The sequence below is a fragment of the Chaetodon trifascialis genome, chromosome 2 (assembly GCF_039877785.1).
Source record: "Chaetodon trifascialis isolate fChaTrf1 chromosome 2, fChaTrf1.hap1, whole genome shotgun sequence".
In the NCBI taxonomy this organism is placed as follows: Eukaryota; Metazoa; Chordata; class Actinopteri; order Chaetodontiformes; family Chaetodontidae; genus Chaetodon; species Chaetodon trifascialis.
Window position 1 is genome coordinate 15,182,307 of NC_092057.1, and position 23,288 is coordinate 15,205,594.

Sequence of the window (23,288 nt, forward strand, 5' to 3'; positions counted from 1 at the left end):
TGCTTGTGCATGTTTGTGTCCATGTGAGGCTTGTGTGTGTGTGTGTGTGTGTGTGTGTGTGTGTGTGTGTGTGTGTGTGTGTGTGTGTGTGTGTGTGTGTGTGTGTGTGTGCACCAGACACAAATGTGCACATGTTGCTTGTGTGAGGGAGAGAATCCAACAAAGGTTTAGAGCAGCTGGGTTACGCCAGCAGCTCCCTTCAGTCACAGCGACAAGGAGTTGAAGGAGGAGAGACCAGGCTGCGTTTCAGAAAAGACTTATCTGAACGAGACAGACCGCTGTAGAAGTCGCTTTCTTTTTGGAAAATAAGCTCTACGCAGAATATATTTTGACCCATAAATATTTCACAGTAAGACTGGAAGTGTTCTTCATGACCAGCCAGGCACTTGTCCCAGCATCTGCTGCTTAGAAGCAGGGGGAGGAGGAAATAACACGCTATATCTGTCCTGGGACACTCTCCAAGGTAAGTGCTTGGCATCTGTGTGTGTGTGTGTGTGTGTGTGTGTGTGTGTGTGTGTGTGTGTATGTGTGTGTGTGTGTGTGTGTGTGTGTGTGTGGATGGATGGGTTACAAATAAGACAGGGAATCAGACAGGCATATTTATACCTCCACTGATTAACAGACAGGGTGCAGCTTCCACAAACATGGTGGTTCAAGGCAACAGAGGAAAAGACTGAGACTCTACTGGGAACTTCTGGGCTCCAGGACGACCAAAGCCACACCAGAGCAGATGAGATCAGGCAGAACCTGAAACCTTTGGCACTGACCACAGCAGAAATAAAAGAGCATACAAGCTCGCCTCCTGCATATACCACAGTAAACAACTGCAGACGCCAGTCAGGGACCAGACCCTAGTGTGAAAAATTGAGGATATCTGAAATCTGACGAGACAAAGGAGAGCAGTCATGCCAGGTTCAGGAGGAGCAGAGTGAGTGAAACAGCTGCGTGCGTGTGTACGCTTGCTCATGCATATATGAACCTACTGTACAATATTTTGTTGACGTGTTTTATCTGTTTCTTTCATAAAACGGGTGCTACTTAGAAACCGCAAATCATATTTCACATTAAAACTCAAAACTATTGCTAAGATATTTTCAAATGTTTACAGTCTCATGCAGTTGCTACGTGTAGAGCCAAAGAGAGTCTAAATACAGCTCAGTGTCACATGAGGAAACCAGAGCTACAAGTACACAGCCTGCATGTGAGAGTCATGATATGTCTCTTGTTTGGAAGCCCAAAGGGAGAAGATTTCTCCACTGCCATCCTGAAACAGAAACACCGGCCCAACAGACTCATTGTGGACGAAGCTCTCAATGAAGACAGCAGCATTGTCTGCCTGTCACAGGTCTGTGTGTGGGTCTGTGCAACGTGGACATATGTGTCCTAGTCATGTGTGTATTTCCAGAGTTGTGAGTGTGTGTGTTTTCACTAGAATAAGACAGAGGAGCTGCAGCTCTTCCGGGGGGACACGGTGGTGCTGAGAGGGAGGAAGCGTCGCCAGACGGTGTGTATCGTGCTGACTGATGACACCTGTGGGGACGAACGAATCCGCATGAATCGTGTGACACGCAACAACCTGCGTGTCCGGCTGGGTGATGTCATCAGGTAGATCTTACACCTGTGTCCACTGGTGGACTCAGACCCTTTGCTTTAGTAAAACATACAAAAGCAAAAACTCCACTGCAAGTAAAAGTCCTGCATTCAACACTTATATATATATATCCTATAAGATGTGTTTGTCCAGCTAATCCAAGAGGGGTTTTAAATGTTTTACTTAAGAAGAAGTTGAATTTTCTCACCCCTTAAAGGAACACTTAATCCTTCAGTTTGTCAGAAACGTTCAAATTCTAAATCACCAAATTTGGAGATGCATGGTTTTCACTGGACAGGAGGGTATGAAAAGTAACTAAAGCTGTCAGACAAATGTAATGGAGTAAAAAAGTACAAAATTTGCTTCTGAGGTGTAGTGGAGTAGAAGTATAGAGTTACCTCGAATGTGTACTTAACTACAGTATTTCAGGAAATACACTTAGCTGCATTCCACCAGTGACTGCATCTTTGTGAGGTTTGAGAACATTATATTAAATAATCAGGAATAATCCAAAAACTTCTGCTGTGTGTGTTTCATCACAGTATTCATGCCTGCCCCGATATCAAGTACGGGAAAAAGATCCACGTCCTCCCGATAGATGACACCATTGAGGGCCTGACAGGAAACCTCTTTGAGGTTTTTCTCAAGCCGTATTTTCTGGAGGCTTACCGGCCCATACATAAAGGTACTGCAACAGATCACACCACAGTAAAGAGCTCTCATCATCACATGGTCTCTAAAAGACATTACTACCAGGTGTGCCAGCCTATTTTTGGCTCATATCAGCTTGTTTTTTACTTCAACAGCATAAAACATTAGATCATACTGTCACCTCAACAGCACTGAGAACTCACTCAGATGTGTGTGTAACTTTATCATATCTGTGTGAACAGATGACATCTTCTTGGTGAGGGGGAGCATGCGGGCGGTGGAGTTCAAGGTGATGGAGACCGAGCCCAGCCCTCACTGCATCGTTGCTCCAGACACTGTCATCTACTGTGAGGGAGAGCCAATCAAGAGAGAGGTGTGTGAGATCCTCTTCAGATAGATGCATTAGTTCAGGCCTGTGCTGTTCAAACCAGGCAGGGTGGATCCATGGATTTGTGCTGTTTACAATGCTAACCCATGCTAACTGTACTGTCATTTCCCTGTGACAGGACGAGGAGGAGAGCCTTAATGACATCGGCTACGATGACATCGGAGGCTGTCGGAAGCAGCTGGCCCAGATCAAAGAGATGGTGGAGCTTCCTCTCAGACACCCTGGTCTTTTCAAGGCTATAGGAGTCAAGGTGTCATATGGACTCACAGAGCTGCTTCCCTTCATTCTAACATCAGGCATTTCTTTTTTCATGACCCAGTGTGCTCTCCCCTCCTCTCTCTCAGCCTCCCAGAGGGATCCTGTTGTATGGCCCTGCAGGCACAGGTAAGACCCTGGTGGCCCGGGCTGTAGCCAACGAAACGGGTGCCTTCTTCTTCCTCATCAATGGTGAGGCTTTACTTTGTTTGCTTGTTTGTTTTTTTTTACATGGTGACATATTGTTGACACAGGATCGCGCTCTTTGAAAATAAAGTATGCAGCAGTACCAGAACCTGGCTGTCAATTGTTACTTACTCGTTGGTTTTCTTATTTGTGGATCTGTGTAGGAGAAAATGTGTTTTAGATGCTCTGCATTATTCTGTGCAGGTCCTGAGATCATGAGTAAGCTGGCGGGAGAGTCGGAAAGCAACCTAAGAAAGGCGTTTGAGGAGGCGGAGAAAAATGCTCCGGCCATCATCTTTATTGATGAGCTGGATGCCATCGCTCCCAAGAGAGAGAAGGTAAAGAATGGAGAACAAGTACAAAATGTCTGTGTGTGCTGTATAGGGTCAGTGTAACTCTGTGTATGCCCGTGTGTGTGTGTGTGTGTGTGTGTGTGTGTGTGTGTAGACCCATGGTGAAGTGGAGAGGCGTATAGTCTCCCAGCTCCTGACCCTGATGGATGGCCTGAAGCAAAGAGCTCATGTGGTAGTCATGGCAGCCACAAACCGACCAAACAGTGTGGACTCTGCTCTGAGACGCTTTGGTCAGGACGGACACACACACATGCACACACACACACACACACACACACACACACACACACACACACACACACACACACACACACACACACACACACACACACACACACACACACACACACACACACAAAATACAAAGTAAAGACACACACACATTTACAAGTGCGGTGATGTCTCTGTCTCTCCAGGCAGGTTTGACCGGGAGATTGACATTGGAATCCCTGATTCGACGGGCAGACTGGAGATCCTGCAAATTCACACCAAAAACATGAAACTGGGGGACGACGTCGACCTGGAGCGGGTGAGAAGGAGCAGAAGCTGCAGCCAAACAAACATAAAAATACATAATGATTCAAGCTGAAACAATGAGCTGATTAAAACACAATGAGTCAATAATGAGTAATGAGTTTTTAAGAAAATAAACAAAGGGAATTGCGACTTACAGTATTATTAAAAATGTATAAAAATGATGATTTGATCAATAAATATTAGAAATAACAGAGTCAGTAGAGTTCACTTCACTTCACTCCCCGGCTCCATCAACATTATTTCATGGATTTTTACCAGAGTCTGATGTCAGTTTCTTTAATCTAAAATGTAACACCATTTCTGATGTCATCCATCCTGATCTTGCTATACGTGTGTGTGCTGTTTACCACATTAATGTCAATGTCCCTGAGTTGTTGAACATGCCTCAGATCGCCACAGAGACCCACGGTCATGTAGGCGCCGACCTGGCTGCTCTGTGCTCAGAAGCCGCTCTGCAAGCCATCCGCAAGAAGATGACCCTCATAGACCTGGAGGACGAATCCATCGATGCTGACCTGCTCAACTCACTGGCCGTCACCATGGATGACTTCCAAGTACACACACACACACACGCGCACACACACACACCAGGCTGTACTGGCTCTGGAAGTATTCCTCCCTCAAACATTAACTGTCTCCTTCAGTGGGCGCTGAGTCAGAGCAACCCATCAGCTCTGAGAGAGACCGTTGCAGAGGTGCCTCAGGTGAGCTGGCAGGACATCGGAGGACTGGACGAGGTCAAGAGAGAACTGCAAGAGCTCGTCCAGGTGAGAGAGACACCCATACCACCACTCTGTGCATACCTGCAAACAGAGGACCCATCAAGCATCCATCGATCTTCATCTCTCTCTCCTCAGTACCCTGTCGAGTATCCAGACAAGTTCCTGAAGTTTGGTATGACTCCATCACGTGGAGTGCTGTTCTACGGCCCTCCAGGCTGTGGGAAAACACTACTGGCTAAGGCCATCGCCAACGAGTGCCAAGCAAACTTTGTCTCCATCAAAGGACCGGAGATGCTCACCATGTGGTTTGGAGAATCGGAGGCCAATGTCAGAGATGTGTTTGATAAGGTGAGAGCAGTGACAGGAAAGACGAATAAATCACAGCAGCAGCGTCTTACTTTTCACAGTGTTACTTTGCTGACCTTCTATCCTCTCCTCTGTCTACAGGCCAGACAGGCGGCCCCCTGCATCTTGTTTTTCGACGAGCTGGACTCCATTGCCAAATCCAGAGGAGGCGGAGCTGGGGATGCAGGTGGTGCAGCTGACAGAGTCATAAACCAGATACTCACAGAGATGGACGGCATGTCCGACAAAAAGAATGTTTTCATTATTGGCGCCACAAACAGGTGCACATGTGGGAATTAGCATTATGATTGTGTTTTGAGAGGTCTGTACCCTGGAAAAGACCATTGATGTTCCCCTCCGTCCATCTCTCTTTCTTTACCTCGCCGCGCCAGACCCGACATCATAGACGCTGCCATCCTGCGGCCGGGCCGTTTGGACCAGCTCATCTACATCCCGCTCCCAGACAGACCATCTCGCACAGCAATCCTAAACGCCAACCTACGCAAGTCCCCTGTCGCACGAGTTAGTGACACACACACACACACACACACACACACACACACACACACACACACACACACACACACACACACACACTGTAACTGTAAAAATGTTGGTTGTTCTCTGAGAATGATACTTTCCAAATAACTTGCATCTTTAGGTTGAATATTTTCACCTCGCTTCACTGTCTGCCCCTTCCTCTTTCCTTTTTCATCTCTGTTTTCTCCTTCCTGTAGGATGTAGACCTGGAATACCTGTCTGGCATCACAGACGGTTTCTCCGGAGCTGACCTGACAGAGATCTGCCAGCGGGCTTGTAAGCTGGCTATCCGTGAGGCCATCGAGGCTGAGATCAAGGCTGAGCGTCAGAGGAAGAACAGACCAGGGATCCCCATGGTCAGACTGCTACTGCTGCACTGCAGACTTCCTCATTTACACCACATTATGCTGTGTTAAACAGACCGCTTATTACTAAGTTGCTCTGACTTGTTCTGTCCTTAACACACACACACGGACATGCACGCACGCGCGCGCACACACACACACGCGCGCGCACTGTATGCTCCACTGCTCAAAGCAGTACCAGGCTGTGTGTGCGTGGTACAGACAGAGACTGTGGAAGATAAACAAGTTCCCTAAAGGGCGGCTGTGTGTTTTGTAACTTTCAGCCTTTGGACTGGGAACACACACACACACACACACACACACACACACACACACACACACACACACACACACACACACACACACTCAAGTTGAGTGTGTATTGTCTCCATGTGAAGTCCTCATAATGTTTTCCTCTGTCTGCAGGATGAGGACTTTGATCCAGTCCCAGAGATTAGGAAGGACCACTTTGAAGAGGCGATGCGATTTGCTCGCCGCTCTGTCAGTGACAATGACATCCGCAAATATGAAATGTTTGCTCAAACTCTGCAGCAGAGCCGAGGTTTCGGAAACTTCAGGTACACATATTCAAATGCAACACGTGTCTCTGCAGAAAATGTGGTCTTGATTTCTTTAAACACATTCAAGGCTCCTTTCTTTTTTCCCTTCCTCCACACAGGTTCCCTTCTGCTACTGGTGCCCGGTCTGGAGGTCAGGGGTCAGGCTCTGGATCAGGGAGGCCAGGCCTGTACAGAGAGGAAGGCAATGATGATCTCTATCAGTGACAAAAACTCATATAGTTGAACAGCAGCACAATGCTTTCCTCTTTCACTGCTTTGTTTGGCTTCCTTGAAGGAATGGAAACAGAAGAATAACTGGTGTGGAAATGACAAATTACAAAGGGAAACATGGGGACATAATTGTAATTATGATTACAAGAAATCTTTTAAAGACTTTTCAACACACAGGCAATAGCATGACTCAAATGAAAAATCAGATGAAAAATGTCTGTCTATATGTTACAATATTGAATTGTTTCGATGTGAAAATCAATACATTGTAAGACACTGACACTGAGATAAAAAATGTGTCAACCATAAAACCATCTAGTTCTTGCACTATGTTTGCACTATGAAAATGATGTACGTTTTGTTTTTTGTGTGACTTTTAACTGTGATAAATAAATTTATTTGTATGCCTCTGTATTACTCTGACAAGGTTTATCTTGGAATACTGCGTGCTGTATGTTTGTACATGCTGCATTTAAGAGTACAGTTTAGAGTACTCTTAAATGGAACAGGGCCATTGTTAATGTTATTGGTACACCTGTGCCTTTCTTACTATGACAAGTCAAAATGTGTGCTGTGAAAAAGGATGATTCGATTAAAGACGAATGTATATACATCATGTAGGCACACTATAAACCGAGTAACTACAGTGTTAAAATGGGATTTGACAGAGGCTTCTTTACAAATTCGAGTCTCATGCTCCACACGAAAGAATCAGTACACACAAAGGCAAATCAGACACAGTGAATCCGAGACCTTCACGACCTCTTAGGGTCTGGGGCCCTGGTGCAGTTACCCACTTGTTAATCCAGCCTTGCCAGAAAATATTGAATACTTTGCTAAACCGTAATGTTCGCATGGTTAACATAATCAAATACTCACGACAGCATCAGTAATTTTGTTTTTACTAATATTAGTAAACACTAAGTTATTGGAAACAGCAGGAGCAACCTGCCTGCGGAACATTTGTTATCTGGCCAGAGGGACGGTGTTTCTCTGAAGTACCGTTCTGCTGTTTATTTCCGGTGAAAGGCGGAAGTAGAAACAGGGCGCTTGTGGAGGTGACCGAATGGAAGACAGTAGAATCATATTGGAAATATTAGATTAGCGCGGAGCAGAAGCAAACAAAATATATCAATTCTAGCTAACAGTGCATAAACATCGTCGGTGCCATGGGAGCTCACCTGGTCAGACGGTATGTCACCGAGACAGGCAGCGAGCCGGACCCAGCGAAGAAATTTGAGTTCGACCCCCAGACTGGCTTTCAAGAGAGGAAAGAGAGAGGTTCGCCATTAGCCCAGAGAAACTAATAATTGCATTTTGAAATGTGTTTATAATCTTCTGGGTTGGAATTGATTTCCTAATCGGCCATGCTGGTCCAGCCTGTCAAACGTTAGCTTAGCTGGCTAGCAAGTTAGCATACCAGCTAACAGGTGTTAGAGGAGGCGAGTGTAAAGTGTGCTGGTGCTCTGCCCTAGTCAGTGGCTAGCTTGGTATATGTATTTACCCTTATTTAGCTCCACTCTGTACCTATATAAACAAAAACATTGTACTGTAACATCGAGTTACAACGGCCATGGTTAGTTCTGTGTGGTCCTGTATTTCTCAAGTCACAGAGACAGAAGCTAATCATACCAGTACTGTGTTTGTACTTGATAAGTAATGAACACGATATGTAGAAATGCTACCCAGTACTACCAAATGTGCCTGGTTGTTCAAAAACACACATCATACTGAAGGTGTATTTCTATGTTCTATGTATTTATATGTTTGCCGATAAATGCAGTTCACATACATGTCTGCAGGAGAGCTGTTTTTATTTGGCGAATTGAATCAAGTCTGACCGTCGTAGAGAGATCGTGATATTGTCAGTGGACTCCACTTCAGAAATCTCACCATTTCAAATCAAGGAATAGACCATTTGCTGTCTATCTTGAGCGGCAGTGCTATGAAAAACAGTCACCTATAATCTATAATATAATGTATAGAAGAGTTAGAACATCTACAGTAATCTTAGATTAGTATGTATTATGGATGATGTACAGAGCTTCTGTCCTGGACAGGACTTGCATAACAGACACTGTATTCAGAGGCTCCCTAAGACTCCTACAACCATCAGGTCCTTGTGCAATGAAAGATGAGCCTGACGTTTTGTATCCCTTTGCTAGAGATGATATCAAGCCAGGAGCAGATGAACTTGGCCCAGCTGCCTGTGGAACAGAGGGACTACTGTGCTCATTACCTCCTGAAACTCATGAAGTGCAAGAGGGACAACTGGCCCAACTTCCTGGCCTGCAAGCATGAGAGACATGACTGGGACTACTGCGAACACCAGGAGTAAGTGTTTACAGTAGAGTAAAAGCCGAGAAAGGCTGGATTTAGTCATTCTGTTGCGGGGTTGACTCTCCTAATTTAAACCTTAATTTGTTTCCCTGCATGTAAAGTTGCTTGTTTTGAGGCAAAACTGAGGCGCAAGGGTGGATGATGTACATTACTGTGAGACTATCAAAAGTAGGCCAAAGACATACGTTATTTGTATCTAGTTCATGTTTGTCTCTCATCAGCTCATTAAACCTCAATGGAATAATTAAAGTGGCTGGCCTCCTCTAATAATAATGATGATAATAATAATAATAATGATGATGATAATAATAATAATAATAATAATAATAATATTACTAAACTTTATTAGTATAGCATATACATACATCAGTAAAACAACAGTGTAAAATAAGATGGAGAGTAAAACCCACCTAGTAATAATAATAAGGATCAAAACAAAAAAATGACAATAAAACACAACATAAAACCACAGAATAAGATAATAGAGGTAAAAATAGAGTAGAATAAAAATGAAAAAAAAACAAAAACAATCTTATGAGTGTTGTATATGTTAAAGGTCCTCAACTGCTTTTGTTCAATGGACAGAATTTTTCTAAGCAGAAGCTGTGGGGTCAGATATTCAAATAAAAATGACATTTATTTAGGCCTAATTAACCAATAATAGTTCAGTTCAGTTTTCACTTTCTTACGAAATGAATGTTATCAGCCTATATCAGCGTGAACAGACGAGTTCTTAGCTCAACAAAAACTCTTCAGGATCCCAGGACTCAAAAATACTTGGTTTGAGACTCAGTACAGCTGTTTGTCAATGAAAATGAACCCAAGTGACGCCTCTTCATGTAATAGTCAAGCTTAGTGATTCTCTGACAAAACTCCTGTAGTCCAGCCAGTCTGCTGTTGTCGGCTCCGGAAATGTGCAGCCCGGGAGCCGAGCAGTTTGATGGTAGGTCCACAGAGTATAGAGGATGGAGTTGGACAATAATCCCATTCTGTAGAACGGGTGAACTTTGAATTATAAACTTGATGCAGGGGTTGGCAAGCTGATCAGCAGTCACTCTAAGGACAGACTGGGCCTTTTCCAGTGGAGAGTAATGTTAGATGTGCACGTTTCTGAAAGGAGTTCATTAATATTCAGTGGGACAGATGGGAAGCTTTGGTGGGCTGGATGTGGCCCACGGTCGCCAGTTGACAGTCACTGGTATGTCTTCTTGAGGCAAAACTCTCTTACTGCAAGGTCCTCTTAGTAGCTGTTCTGGATCATTCACACTGTCTTCCTCAGCAGATGGAGTTGCCCAAATGTGAAACTGTAGATGTTCAGATTCCATTTTTGCGTGCATGTTGCAGCTTTCTCATCCATGATGGTTTAAAAAAAAAACTCTTCAAGATTGTTTCAACTAAGTAGCGAGTTTTCCTCCTCCACAAAACCTAAACCCAGGTTTCTAACAGCGTACTGTATCTCACAAGTTGAGTCACTGTTAACTTAGTTTATTCAAGACCCTCAACAATTTCAGATTTAATTTCAACTTTACTCTTATCAAAGTGTGATAATATACACAACATCCACCGTAACATTAACAATGCACACTGTGTTTTTATGCTGTTTTCAGCTATGTGATGCGTATGAAGGAGTATGAGAGAGAGAGGAGGCTCCAGCTGAGGAAGAAGAGAATCGAGGCTCAGGCTGAAGCTGCATGATCAGTACATCCTCTGATAAGGCCTCTCTGTATATACATACTGCTATTCACAATAAACAATATTGTTCAAGCTCTAACAACCCTCAGTCTTTGTCACATCACAACATAAAATAATCCTCTGGATGACCAAAAACAGTGTGATATTTGGTTGATTGCCTATATATACCACAGCCTTTTCTTTCTAAACAGATTATCTTCAGTATCTGGATAAGTCTGAAAAGGGTATTAATTTTTGGGCTTGCAAAAGTTTTCTTGTGTTTGGTGCCACATTCTTGTAGGCTTGTCTGACATAAACTGCTGCACATTTTGAACGTGTACAGCTGCAACATAACTTAGATGACATACACATTTCAACCCCAACTGGTTCTGTAAAATTGAACTGTTCTGTCTTCAGGTGATGCTACATTGATGTGATAAATCTGCATGACCACAAGTCCCATTCACTTAAAACTCCCTTATACACCCTTATACAATGCTCCAGTAATCCCAGACAGGAGTGGTGGTGGTGGCAAAGTCTGACACCTATAACACATAACAGGGCAACAACATTTTGGTTTACCGTTTTTTAATAAATTACTTCAAACATCAACAAAATTAACTGCTGTCATGGTTTCAAATTTAGATGAATTGCTATCAAAACTGAACAGTTGAAGCTTTGCTGAGTATCACCAGATGCAGATGCAGCACCTAAACAACAGTATTAGATGACATAAGCGTGGTTATGCATCGTAACAGTATTATATATAGTACATCATTCGGCATGCACTGGGTTGTTGGAAGGTGGAGACCGCTCTGGTAACTCTATGCACAAAGTCAATTAACCAATCAGCATTGGTTTGTTTGGGGGCAATAAAAAAATAGAGCGAGTGTAGCGTTTTACATTTTCACTCAACACGACAGACTGAAAGCAGGAGGGGAAAGACACAATGTGGTTGAGGGGGGGACAAGGAAAAGGGGACCAGGTTACATTCCTCCAGTCTACTGAGTTCAGTGCAGATTTCGGAGGATGGAAAAAAGGGGGGCACCCCCTAACACTGTTAACCCTGTTTACACCTGCTATTAACATGCATGCTGGGTGATCCAATCACAGGTGGACAGCAGTAAATACAGGTACGAACAACCACCAAGACACACTGTCAATCAAACCACTTGCTGAGGTGGGCTGGGATGCAGGTGGCCATATCTTTTGCAGTGTAAACAGTAACATGTCCCTGACGAGGACGTGACAGGTGGTGGTTGCTGTACCAACGCTTGAAAATATGGAGAGCGCTGATGTACGTGGAGTACAGGTTCCTTTTTTTGGCTTGTCCTGTGCTCATTTGCAAGTCACAAATGACTTTGTTCTGCCAATGTGAACAGTTGGAATAGTGTATTAGTCCTTGAAACATTATTGTGTTCTTGGCAAGCTGTTAGCCCGGTTGACTGACTGGATTATCCAAGATGCATGTTAATGTCAGGTTTAAACGGGCTGTCATTAGGGCTGGGGTGGAGAGGGCGGGGGTGTACTTGACTCCTACAAGTAGGGGGGAAGTGGTGAAGTGGTCCTCTACAGGATGAAGGGCAGGATGGGTGAGCGAAGAGGAGGGTAGTCGCGGAACTCCTTCAGGTAGCTGCGGTGCTTCCCTTTGGCCCAGACAGTCATCTGGATGAAACCCACCAAGGTGAAGAAGGCCACCGGCAGGCACTGGGTCATCAGGGTGAAGCCGAGCCAGGAACCCAACTGTCGGAGGAAGAGGGGGGGAGTTACATGCAGAGTAAAACCACAAGAGGGCAGCAGCCACAAGTTTAACTCACAAAACCTTCAGCACATGATGACAAACATCTTAACAAAGGGCAATAAAACCAGACGCACCGAGGTTAAAACTTCCAGCTGTGCAATAAATGTCATGTCACTCCCCACTCTACTTTCAATGCTACCGTGTTCATGCAGAGAAAACTAGCCATCGCTTGATGAATAAAACTCTACCTCATAGGTGTAGTTGGGGCAGGAGACCAACAGGAAGATCCAGGTGAAGGGGTTCTTGGTTGGATAGGGAATCTTCCTGGTCTTAGAGCCTGGATTTAGGGAGCAAAAGGAAGGTAATGTCAAAGAAATGTTTATTCTGTTATTCTATATTGACTGTAAAGACCACGAAACCCGATTTTCTCTGCGATCCTCTTACTATGAGCGATGGGGTCCACAAGATAGGTGGGGGAAAAAGTGATGTCACATATTTCTATGCACCAATTAGGATTTGTTGCTTGTTTAATCATAAATCTTTTATTTCATGTGTAATACTTATACTTATTATTACTGTCAAATTGTGATTTTCATGGGCTTTCATTGAAATTCACTCAAATGCATGTGGATACAAACTGATTTGCATCTAGTTTTCTCTTCCAAGGAGTTTCATTACCACAACAAATATCCCACTTTTTATGTGAATGAACTATAAAATGTCTTAAATCAATTACAATTTTTAAGGGAAAACAGAAAGTGTCCTAGAAAATGATGAGCTTAACATTCACTGTGGTCTGAATGGCACGTGTGTGTGTGTGTGTGTGTGTGTGTGTGTGTGTGTGTGTGTGTGTGTGTGTGTGTGTGTGTGTGTGTGTGTGTGTGAGAGACAGAGAGATGTACAGGTGTTACAGGTGTATGTACCTGGTGGACGAAGGTTCCGAAGAGCAACATGGATGGAAAAGTTGCCGATCTGACAGAACTGAGAAAACAGTAACACACTGATTAATACTGTGTGTATGCAGAGCAAAAGATAATAAAGGTTTTAATGTGACATGTTTATATTTATCAGTCAAAGCAAATGAAAAGCTCAGTAAATTACAGAGAAACGTGTGGAGGATAAAAACAGTCTCACCAAGAATATGATGAGGGCCAGTCTGATTTGTTGCTCCCCATAGACTGCAACCAGACACGGTTCACATGAGTCATGATGAAAAGGAGTTACAGTTAGTAATTAGTGTTGAGTGTATGAGTGTGTATGTGCACTCACTGGGGGGGGTGTAGAGCGGGTGGTTGATGTAATAGGCCATCCATGCTGCAAAGCCCCAGTAGTAGCTACAGTTCTGAAATGGAGAACGTGACAGAAACATTATCACTGAGTTATCACCCTCACGGTGGTAGAAATCCATTTTTACTTAATGCAACCAACAGCAAACCCTTTGCACACGTTAACGTGAGGCGAGATGTGACAGTTTGAGCGGGACGATGTGCCTCACCTTAAAGATGTTGCGTAACGGCATTGTCCCGTGAGAGAAGCGATGGACAAACAGCGTCTCCAGAAGCCTCTTAATGTAGTGGAAAGAGTGACACATGCAGGCGAGACTGGAAAAAGCACAGAGACTTGTCTTCAGTCGAGAATAACTGCCTCATGACTGTACGCCTCCACCACCCAGTGCAGCTTACATGCACGTCTGAGCAGACTCACACATGAAACGAGGACTCATAAATATCCTCCCACTGAGAACAAATACTGACAATTTCATTATCTTGTCCAAAAACTCTCCACATAAGACTCTAATTCATGTCTGTAATTACATGAAAGGAGCGTGGCTTAAAGGAAAAGTTTGACATTATGGGGAAAAATGCTGATTGGCTTTCTCAAAGTCTTAATTTCGTAGACAAAGTAAGAATATTCCAACTTATTTTTCTGAAGTGATGTATGAACCGCTCATATCAGTGTCAAATGTTTTATTGGTTGAAAGTTGTGTTCAGTTACATCAGTGTTGGTGAATTAATGCCTTCCTTTAATAAAACCGTTCTGGTCCTGATGTATCAAGAACAGAATAACCGTTTCACGCCCAGTAACCAGAGCCATGCTAATACTTAAATGCCTGTTGATTCGTGACGGGGGACAGTGACTAGATCTGTCAGTGGGGTCTCCACTGGGTTTGAACAATGGGATGATAATCTTTCCTTCTGTTGAGCAGCAGGGATACGACTGGCCAGAGGTGCTTAGAGAACAATTGATCTGTGGCTTCCTATTTAAGCCACAGACATGAGAGTGGTATCAATCCACTCATCTACCTCTCGGCAAGAAAGCAAAATTTCACTAAATATCAAACTATTCCTTAAAGTTGAGACATATTCTATGTAAACACAACACATGTGCCTGCTGCCAGCAAACCATTGCGGGACAAGAAGGCTCTACCTAACTATTTTATGAAGGTGCGCTGGAGACACTCACTGAACGACCCAGTGTTTACTGGTGGTGAAGTCGTATTTGGGTGCGTAGATGAAGGGAACCCTGAAGTAGAACATCAGATAGATGACCAGAGGGCCAGTGTACTCTGTCAGAAAGACCTGAAAGAAGAGAAAGGAGGACAGCATAAGTCAAACAGTCAGGCTTTCACTGTTTTCCAGTCTTTGGTCTGTGGCACTCACTTTGACCCAGCTGATCTGGGCTCCCAGGTCTCTGAAGTAGAAGGTTGCCGTGGTTCCCACAGGGAGATGCTGCAGAACATCCTCATCCTTCAGAGACTTCCCCTCTGAAACATGCACACACGTTTACTTCATGAGTAAATTATGAGTTGGGCTGAAGAGACGAGTAGTTTAAGTTTAAGTACACTGATAGACCGCGCTTTGGCTGACTTACTGGGGTCGAGGCGGATGGACTGTCTGGCTGGGTACCACTGAGGATCTGAAACAGACAGATAAGTGCTTCACACACATCTTAAAACAGGACATCAGGTATTTCTGTGAGCAGCTTGAAGATCTTAAATCAGATTTATGAGGCTTTAGTCGCCTGCAGAGAGATGGCACTCACGGCTCTTGTGGAACATAGACTTGATCTCCCCAATAGTGGCATTTGGCTCGACCTACAAATAACACCACAATAAATAAACGGAGGGACATGTACACACATACACACAAAGGAACAGATAATAACCCTGTTTTCCATTCATGATGGTGATTAGCGGTAAATTTAGCTCTGGCTGTGCCCACACACCCCATGGACGAGGGATATTCAACAGCTGGTATTAGGGTTTCAAAGTGCCACACACCACACACACACACACACACACACACACACACACACACACACACACACACACACACACACACACACACACACACACACACACACACACACACACACACACACACACACACACACACACACACACACACACACACACACACACACACACACACACACACAACCACAGCCAAAGAATACGACCTTGTGCCAGGCTGCCAGCTATGGCCCAACTACCCCAAATATAAACACAATGACAACAATACAGAAATATGAAGAGCACAGAGGCGAGTGTGGACACACACAGCTGTTGAAGGTGGGTTGAAGTGGGTTCTGGAGATGTTAGGATTGATATTTTTGCATTTCCTTTTTCACTCCATTCTGTCGCTTTGCTGAGGGAGCCAGCACACTGATCGGATACTTAAAGGTGAAGCTACAAACACTGCTGTCTGCTGATTGGTCAGAGAGAATCAGAGCATCAGAGTCGTCTCGCTCTGATGTAGGATTTCCCAACCTGACAGGACAGACGGGTTGTTACAAAAAAAAACCAAAAAAAAACAAAAAACATCTGGGATATCGTCCTTGCGAACTGTTTGGAAGATGGCGGGCACTTTCAAAAAATACTTGGCAGGTGATTGGAGAAACCATCAGTCCAACAATCTCCATCTATCATGGGCTAACTAACCAATCAGATCAACAAACCATATGATGTTGTAATAGGACTCATGCTGAAGCCAGTTGGGAGAAGAACGAAACCAAATTTTCCACAAAGAGCAACAAACAAACTTGTCTGCGGTGGAAACACAAACAGATCTGTAGTGTAGGTACTACAGAGCAGTGAAACCTCCTGGACTGAGGCTGAGTCGGATAATTTAAAGTCATCACCACATTCCCATTGACCAAACAGCTTTATCAGTTTGACTTAAGGCAGCTTACACACTACACACCTCCCTGAGACTCTTCTTTAGTGGACTAACACCACCACTGTTTTAAAACTAAACTTTACTGATTTCTTTGAAATATTGTCCATCCGAGGCCTGAGATCTGGCTTGAGTGAGGAGCTCAGCAGTGAGTCTATAGGCAGCAACATTAACTTATGTGACATGATTTATTTGGAATGGCATTTGACCATTTGAGTATATGTTTTCATAAATTACTGAGGGAAACAAATATATTCCAAAAAATATTCCAATGAGCTCCAAGCAGTGAATAAATAATTAAAAGAAAATACTTTTTTTGTGCATTTACTACACCTGGTACCAGTATACTTTATTTTACTGCTGAGTCTGACTAGTTAGGCCTGCCTCTATGCTTTCACTGTTTGTTTAAAATTCATTTTAGCATTTAGCGATTTCACCAATTCTGTTTGTATTTACTTGTAAACCATGTTGAACTTCCCCAACCTGTATGAAATGTGCTCCATAAACAAAGACCAACTTTTTATGGGACCATTGATTTCCGTTAATTTCTGAAAGATTGTCTGTCTGAAGTTTCAAATCAGTGCAGGTTACTAAACTATAGTGAATGGAAACCAATAACGAACCAGTAAATTCTTTATTAGCATGAAAACAAATTCTGCAACACTATCTGGGTTTTCCTTCATTATAGCACCTCAGACATCAGCATCAAATTTCTCTCAAGCCTTTGACATTCATCGATTCACTGATAGGCTTCTCAAAACATTTTAGCAGTGAGTTGATATTCCCCTGCTGGACTAGGAGAGCCACGATGCCTTGGTGAAATGTCTTCCTGTATGCAATCACAACGTCTCAGAAAAGGTGAGACATAGGGGGACTAGTGCAAGAAAACACATATTATTCAGTATGCATGTGCTTCTCTGTGGCTCAGCTCCTAGATAAGATAATCAGCCAACACTCAAATAGCACTGAACAAAATAACACAGCACATAAGCAAGTTCACGTCTCAAACATGCCACTGAAAATCACTATCAAGACACTAAACCATTAACCAAGAATCTGAGCCAAGGACAACGTTCATAGTTCAAGTGTGGCTGAACCAACGATTCGAGGCCCAGACACAGCCAGAGCAGCACGGCCCTGCACAAACAGCGTATGGGTGTTAGATTATCTTAAAACTGTTTGCTTTTCTGGTATGTCAACTAGTATTTTGTTAATGGCCGTGCTCACAACAGCAGCTCTAACAGATCAAAGAGGCGCTGTGATGAACAGATTCACATTCTGTGATCATTTTCCTCACCGATCACGCCGGACCCACCCGGAGTCAGCTGTACACGTCCGCTGCTGTAATCGACTTGGCTTCTGTTCATGTTGCCCTGAGCACCGCAGGCCATTTTCAGCAGGATGACATCACTGAGAAACCACCTCTCCGTGACCCCTGTGCCCCCCCCCCCCCCCCCCGCTTTCTAGAGGCCTCATTCAGTGTCGAGATCACGGATCCTATAAACCCTGACCCAGACATGATAAGTGACAGTTTAATTTCTAACTCATCTGTCAGTTTAACTCTGCCTGCTTGAGGAAATCAGCCTCCCAAAGGGCCCTCTGTCAAGATCCAGGCCTCTATCTGGTCCTTTCTGTGAAACTTCCTCTCCTAAAGGTGTTAAGATTGCATGTGCTATCATCATGGAAACTCTGATAATCTGACAATAGGGTATAATCCTTCAAGGACAGATTTTCTTACTTGAGGAGCAGCCTTTGATAAGATGAGTCTACCTCATCTGACAGACTAACACCACTGTAAACTTGGCTAATGCAACCCTATACACCAACAGGCTTCACACCAACAATGCACTAAACCCTCCTAATGCAGCAGCACTGACTTGCAGGCCTGGCATGAACATATTAAAGCCATCTAACACAACAATAATAAAGTACAGGCCAAGTCCAAATGACTGAAAATGTACCTGGTAAAACAATAGGCTCAGACATCCTACCAAAATAAACATGGCTAATAAAACAGTGAAACACTTTAATCCCGACTGTGACCGTATCGCTTAATATCACTCTGGCAACTCACCAAAATCTGACTGAAGTGAACCTTGGTGTAGTATTACATCTGTAAAAGAAACAAAGCTTGTCTGCCTGACGGAGACCTTGCTGGTCAAAACATCACCGGGAGCCAACAAACTTCTTCTTTTTCCTATGTTTGCTGCTTTTGTATCGGATTGGAGCAGCTGGATTCTGGCTCTTCATGCGGGGAGGGGGATATATGCTGGGACTCACACCTCTTCTCCACCACACTTAGCTCTATTGACTTCTGGGGGCCATAATGAAAATGGTTAACAACAGGCACCATATTATGAAAAAGCGGTGTACTTTCAACCTTTTATCTGAAGTGAGGTTTCCCAGTGTATTTCCTGACATATCAAAGCTTAATAATCAATATCAGGAATATCTCAAATAATATATTATGGATGATATAATACCACAAATGACAGTGTTATTCTGTAGGATCACATTTCATACAGTCCTCTTTTCTGCAGCAGCCGTTCAGTGTGTGGGCGCTGCTCATGAACACATCTGTATTTTGGAAGCCACAGGTTGTGGTGGTGTTGCGATGCCTTATAATATAAAATGAACTCTACCTGAATTGCACAGAATCAGCAGCTCGCCAGTGGAGCTGAAAATTTGACTTTGTAAACTTCACAAATGTTGGATTTCATGGAGGGTTTTCATATTGGCTTGCACAGTTCTTTATGATATTTGTCTACCTCCAAAAGCCCGCCAAAAGCCCCTTCCTTCCCCAGATAACTGCACTCAGCACTGCTGTGTTGCATCTATAAAAGGGGCTGCAGTGTGTCTCATGTAGAGAGCCAGTTACAGTTACTACAGCAGCTCAGATGTTCTAGAAAAAGCCTGACTCACGTACACAAAGATATTTTACTGTAATGACCAGACACACTGCACCTGTTGCAGTTGGTAAACAGACCCACAACACAGGCACAATTAGAACTAAATGTGCACATGCAGTATTTAAAAGGACTTTTTGCAGAGCTCAGGTTTGAAAAGCAAACTTCAATAGTGATAAAACCTGTTACAAATCCATGCAGAAATAAATTCTCACCTTGTCCAGGAAGCAGAGCTTGTCCTTGGTCTTGGCATCCAGTATCTCCACCTCAAAGAAAACAACAGCCTTTTTAGCTTTTTTAGCAGGTTTGCGTTTGACCGGGGCTTGAGCTGGCAGCGGGGCGGCCGCTGCCACCGCCCCGTTGGCCGTTTTTTTACTGCCTGTGGCCTCTAGTGCTAACGTATCCATGTCCACAGTCCTCCTCCTGCACTCGGTTTATTCCCTTCTTCCCCTCACTCTTCGCCTTGGTACTTGTCACTCTTCTCAACGGCCTATCCAAGATCCACGCCAAATCATAGAGGAGAGGGGCTGTACTCAGCTGTGGAAATAAATCTGTCTCCCCCCCGCTCCTCCCTCTTCTTCCTCTCTGTCATCCTCTCACTCTCCCTCCCACTTTGCCCCTCTCTCATTCCTTCACTTCTGGTGCACTGCTTTATTTAACTACCAGCCGACCCCTGGAGCGCAGACATATGCCACATGTGTGTGCACAGTTGCATACACAGAAATGCCCGGTATCTCCCTGGCAGACTGTCTACAGTATATCATCTGTGTATATCTCATGAGGGAAACTTCTAGAACAGAGAGCAGAAGCTATATTTCAGAGCTGCAGTGACTTGGTTTTGAAACATAACTCCTCCCTAAAAAGGGGACACCTGATGACCCATAACACCTCTCAACCCCTGGATAAGTGGGAGGATGGAGGAGAGGTATTATGACCAACAGCCTCCCCTGTTTCCTACTTTGACCCCTTCTCTTCCTCTCCCAAGCTAAATATAAACGTCTATTGCTAACTCTGCATAACAAGCCCACTCCCTGAAGACCGCCCAACCAAACTGAGCAGCCAGATCTCTCAGTCTCTCACACAGGGAGTCTCTCTCTCATGCCAAGGGGTGATAATACTCCAGACTCTGAGGGATTAGCCGGGGCATTCCCCTTGGTGAAGCCCACCCGACTCCTCCACTGACTAATGACGAACACTTGGGATACAATTTCCATAATGAATGAACGGTATATGACAGATAGGCACAAATGGTGACATGGACTTGAACATAAGCACTATGATGAATATACAGTAGTAATTTTCTGTTATGCAAAAAGTCACCCTTGCTTCCATCAGCTTTGCCCAAACATCAGATTTAGACACGGGCCTGGACCATGTGCATCCAACGTACCTGACACAAATCTGGATGTTTTTGGTAGACGCACCTGAGGGCTAAAATGACTAAATGATGCAGGTTTTCACAGCTTTGATTCACCGTGTCACATGAATTGTTTAAAAGCTAGCATGAAAACTAAATAAAAATAGAATTATAGGGACTTATCACGTCTATATGTTTCTCTATTTTGGTTGTCTCAGATGGTGTGTAATTCATTTTTATCTCATCTGAACATGCCCCTCTAAAGCTTCAATGAATTCGCTCAGCGACCTTTTTACCGTGCCAATGAAAATCCACACATGCTCAAGTAAAGCCGGACACATGACACTGTGGCTGAGGCTAACAACCACATCTCAGCTGTCCGTGTGCCAGGCATGCCCATTGCCACTGTACCTCCCCCATCTCATCTATATAAAGCCTCTGCCTGGCAGTGACAGTCTGTCCTGGTAATGCACTCTGGGGTGACGGTGGAGCAGGCAGAAATAAGCTTTAATTGCTTGCGAGGGGACTTCGTCTGTATTTTTGCTGGTTTTGCCTGGACCTCCTATCTCAAGGTAAGGGATCATTTTGAAATATGGAAAGGCTTCCTGTTCAGACGGATTAACAGACAATCTGGAGATGTTTCATTGGTCCTGTAAGTGCTTTAATGCACAATGCAAGACACTGATTGCAAAAGCAAGACAGATCACTGTGAAAGTAATGAAGCTCTCTGGTGCTATCTGGTGTAAATGCAATGAAACTCAGAATAAACTGATCTAAAGACCCAACTGGAATACATTTACAGTTTGTTTGATACTGTGAACACTAACAAAATAAATATGTATATATTACAATTAGACCTACAAACTAATTTGCTTAAGCAGTTTTATTCAGTGTTGGATTTCTATGTTGTGTCCTTGAAAGGATGCAATTTAGAGAATAAAAAGCATTATGATTGAATCCATACATGGACATTTTCTCTTAGTTTTATGCGAGCAGTGCAGAAGGCACAGAAAAAATGTGCATCTGTTTGCACTTGTGTAAGCTTTTATCTCCTGGTGCACTGGTTACGGTCATAGTTCAGCCATTTTTCATGATTTCAATGTCGTTTTGCCCTCTTAGGTTGCGAAAGCCACATCTGTCAAGTGAGGGGAACTGGAGCAGCCACTGGTTGGGTCGGTTTCTGTTAGACTACTTCAGATCCTGTCTGATGGGTTTGGGGCTGGTGCTCATGAAACACTGCTAACACTTAGAGAAGCAGTGAGTGCTTGCAGGAGTACAATGGCAACACTTACTACGTTAATGACAAAACAGGCCTTTGTGCAGAGTGAAGCCTGGATGTTTCTGAGACAGACAAATCATTTCTTATCGTCTTTTGCTTCTACGTAACATTAAGCATCTCTCATCAACTTAGGGTGTACTACAAGGTTAAATTTGACAGGGCTGAGACTGCGCACTTGACGGCTCACCTGCATAATTGGGTAACAACAGGATAAGAAACGCCATGCGTCATTCCAGCCAGAGATGGCGATGGTGCAGAGTTTTAGCCTGCACAGGGGTCTCGCTGTTTAGCTCACACACACGCGTTAATCTTATCGAAGACCTAACAATTGTATAATGCAAGTATAATTGGTCACAGCCCTGTGTGCAGCTTGGCTTTCAGCTATGACATCAGCCAATACAAGTGTTGATTTCCATGTGCTAGAGCCCACAAATCCCCGGTCAGAGAAACCAGCCCGAGACAGGCATTACTGTAACAGCGTGCGATCTTCACTACGCGTGTTTAAAGCTCTAAATTTGATATTTCACGTGTATGTACTCATATAGAAATCACGGGAGAATTACGAATTAGTCTCATTAATTAAATTGTGGCACCTCGACGCGCCCCATTCACGGTTTACATTTTCATAGACACTACCTACCTCGTAGTGCTTCATCTTGGCAGTTGGAACTCCTTCCTTAATGTCCCAGATGAGTGACGGAGCCTCCTCCAATCAGCGGAGTAATATGCACTGCTGAGGCCACTGTAGCCGGGCACTGCTTTGCAGAGCAGCCTCCAATCAGCGGTGTAACGTGCGAGCGCTAAGGCCACTGTAGGCGGGAACTACGCCCCTGCCGACGCCAATCAAAACCAGCGTCATTCAGACGACGATGCCCCATTATCTGCGACGTAGCCAATGAGATATGAGTAGACGCAGAGGTTGCGGCTATGCCAACATAATTGGATTTATCCATAGGGTTAGGGTGCTTTGCCGGTTGAATAGTAGCTCTGTTTGTTTGTGCGCATGCTTACTGGGCCAACTCGCAACTCCCCTCTTAATCCGAGTAGAAAACAATTTGTCTGCCTGGTGACTTTCCCGATTTAATTAACAAGCTAAATGACATTATTTCCCTAATC

The 23,288-nt window shown here is 44.0% G+C and overlaps 3 protein-coding genes across 4 annotated transcripts; 2 read left to right on the top strand and 1 right to left on the bottom strand.

The window, feature by feature from the left end:
• Positions 1-1,014: 1,014 nt before the first annotated feature.
• Positions 1,015-6,923, top strand: LOC139342667 (transitional endoplasmic reticulum ATPase). Its single transcript, XM_070979892.1, has 17 exons — positions 1,015-1,345; positions 1,433-1,605; positions 2,134-2,276; positions 2,485-2,615; positions 2,749-2,880; positions 2,975-3,077; positions 3,276-3,409; positions 3,519-3,654; positions 3,841-3,953; positions 4,351-4,515; positions 4,606-4,728; positions 4,819-5,031; positions 5,131-5,309; positions 5,421-5,550; positions 5,766-5,924; positions 6,339-6,490; positions 6,592-6,923. Exons 1-17 carry the CDS (start codon positions 1,166-1,168, stop codon positions 6,695-6,697), a joined length of 2,472 nt encoding a protein of 823 aa, XP_070835993.1. The 5' UTR covers positions 1,015-1,165; the 3' UTR covers positions 6,698-6,923.
• An 804-nt stretch (positions 6,924-7,727) lies between these two features.
• ndufb7 (NADH:ubiquinone oxidoreductase subunit B7) lies at positions 7,728-10,817 on the top strand. The gene is made up of 3 exons (XM_070979609.1): positions 7,728-7,984; positions 8,869-9,037; positions 10,651-10,817. Exons 1-3 carry the CDS (start codon positions 7,873-7,875, stop codon positions 10,736-10,738), a joined length of 369 nt encoding a protein of 122 aa, XP_070835710.1. The 5' UTR covers positions 7,728-7,872; the 3' UTR covers positions 10,739-10,817.
• A 468-nt stretch (positions 10,818-11,285) lies between these two features.
• tecrb (trans-2,3-enoyl-CoA reductase b) lies at positions 11,286-22,904 on the bottom strand. Of its 2 annotated transcripts, XM_070979596.1 has the most exons (12): positions 22,813-22,904; positions 19,752-19,802; positions 15,498-15,549; positions 15,327-15,371; positions 15,116-15,219; positions 14,919-15,034; positions 13,951-14,056; positions 13,725-13,797; positions 13,590-13,633; positions 13,379-13,436; positions 12,704-12,792; positions 11,286-12,457 (listed from the first exon to the last, which is right to left on the bottom strand). In XM_070979596.1, exons 1-12 carry the CDS (start codon positions 22,825-22,827, stop codon positions 12,284-12,286), a joined length of 927 nt encoding a protein of 308 aa, XP_070835697.1. In that variant the 5' UTR covers positions 22,828-22,904; the 3' UTR covers positions 11,286-12,283. The 2 variants fall into 2 exon arrangements, with proteins under 2 accessions (XP_070835697.1, XP_070835688.1); XM_070979587.1 differs by lacking the exon at positions 22,813-22,904 and having other exon boundaries at positions 19,752-19,975.
• Between the last annotated feature and the right edge of the window lie 384 nt (positions 22,905-23,288).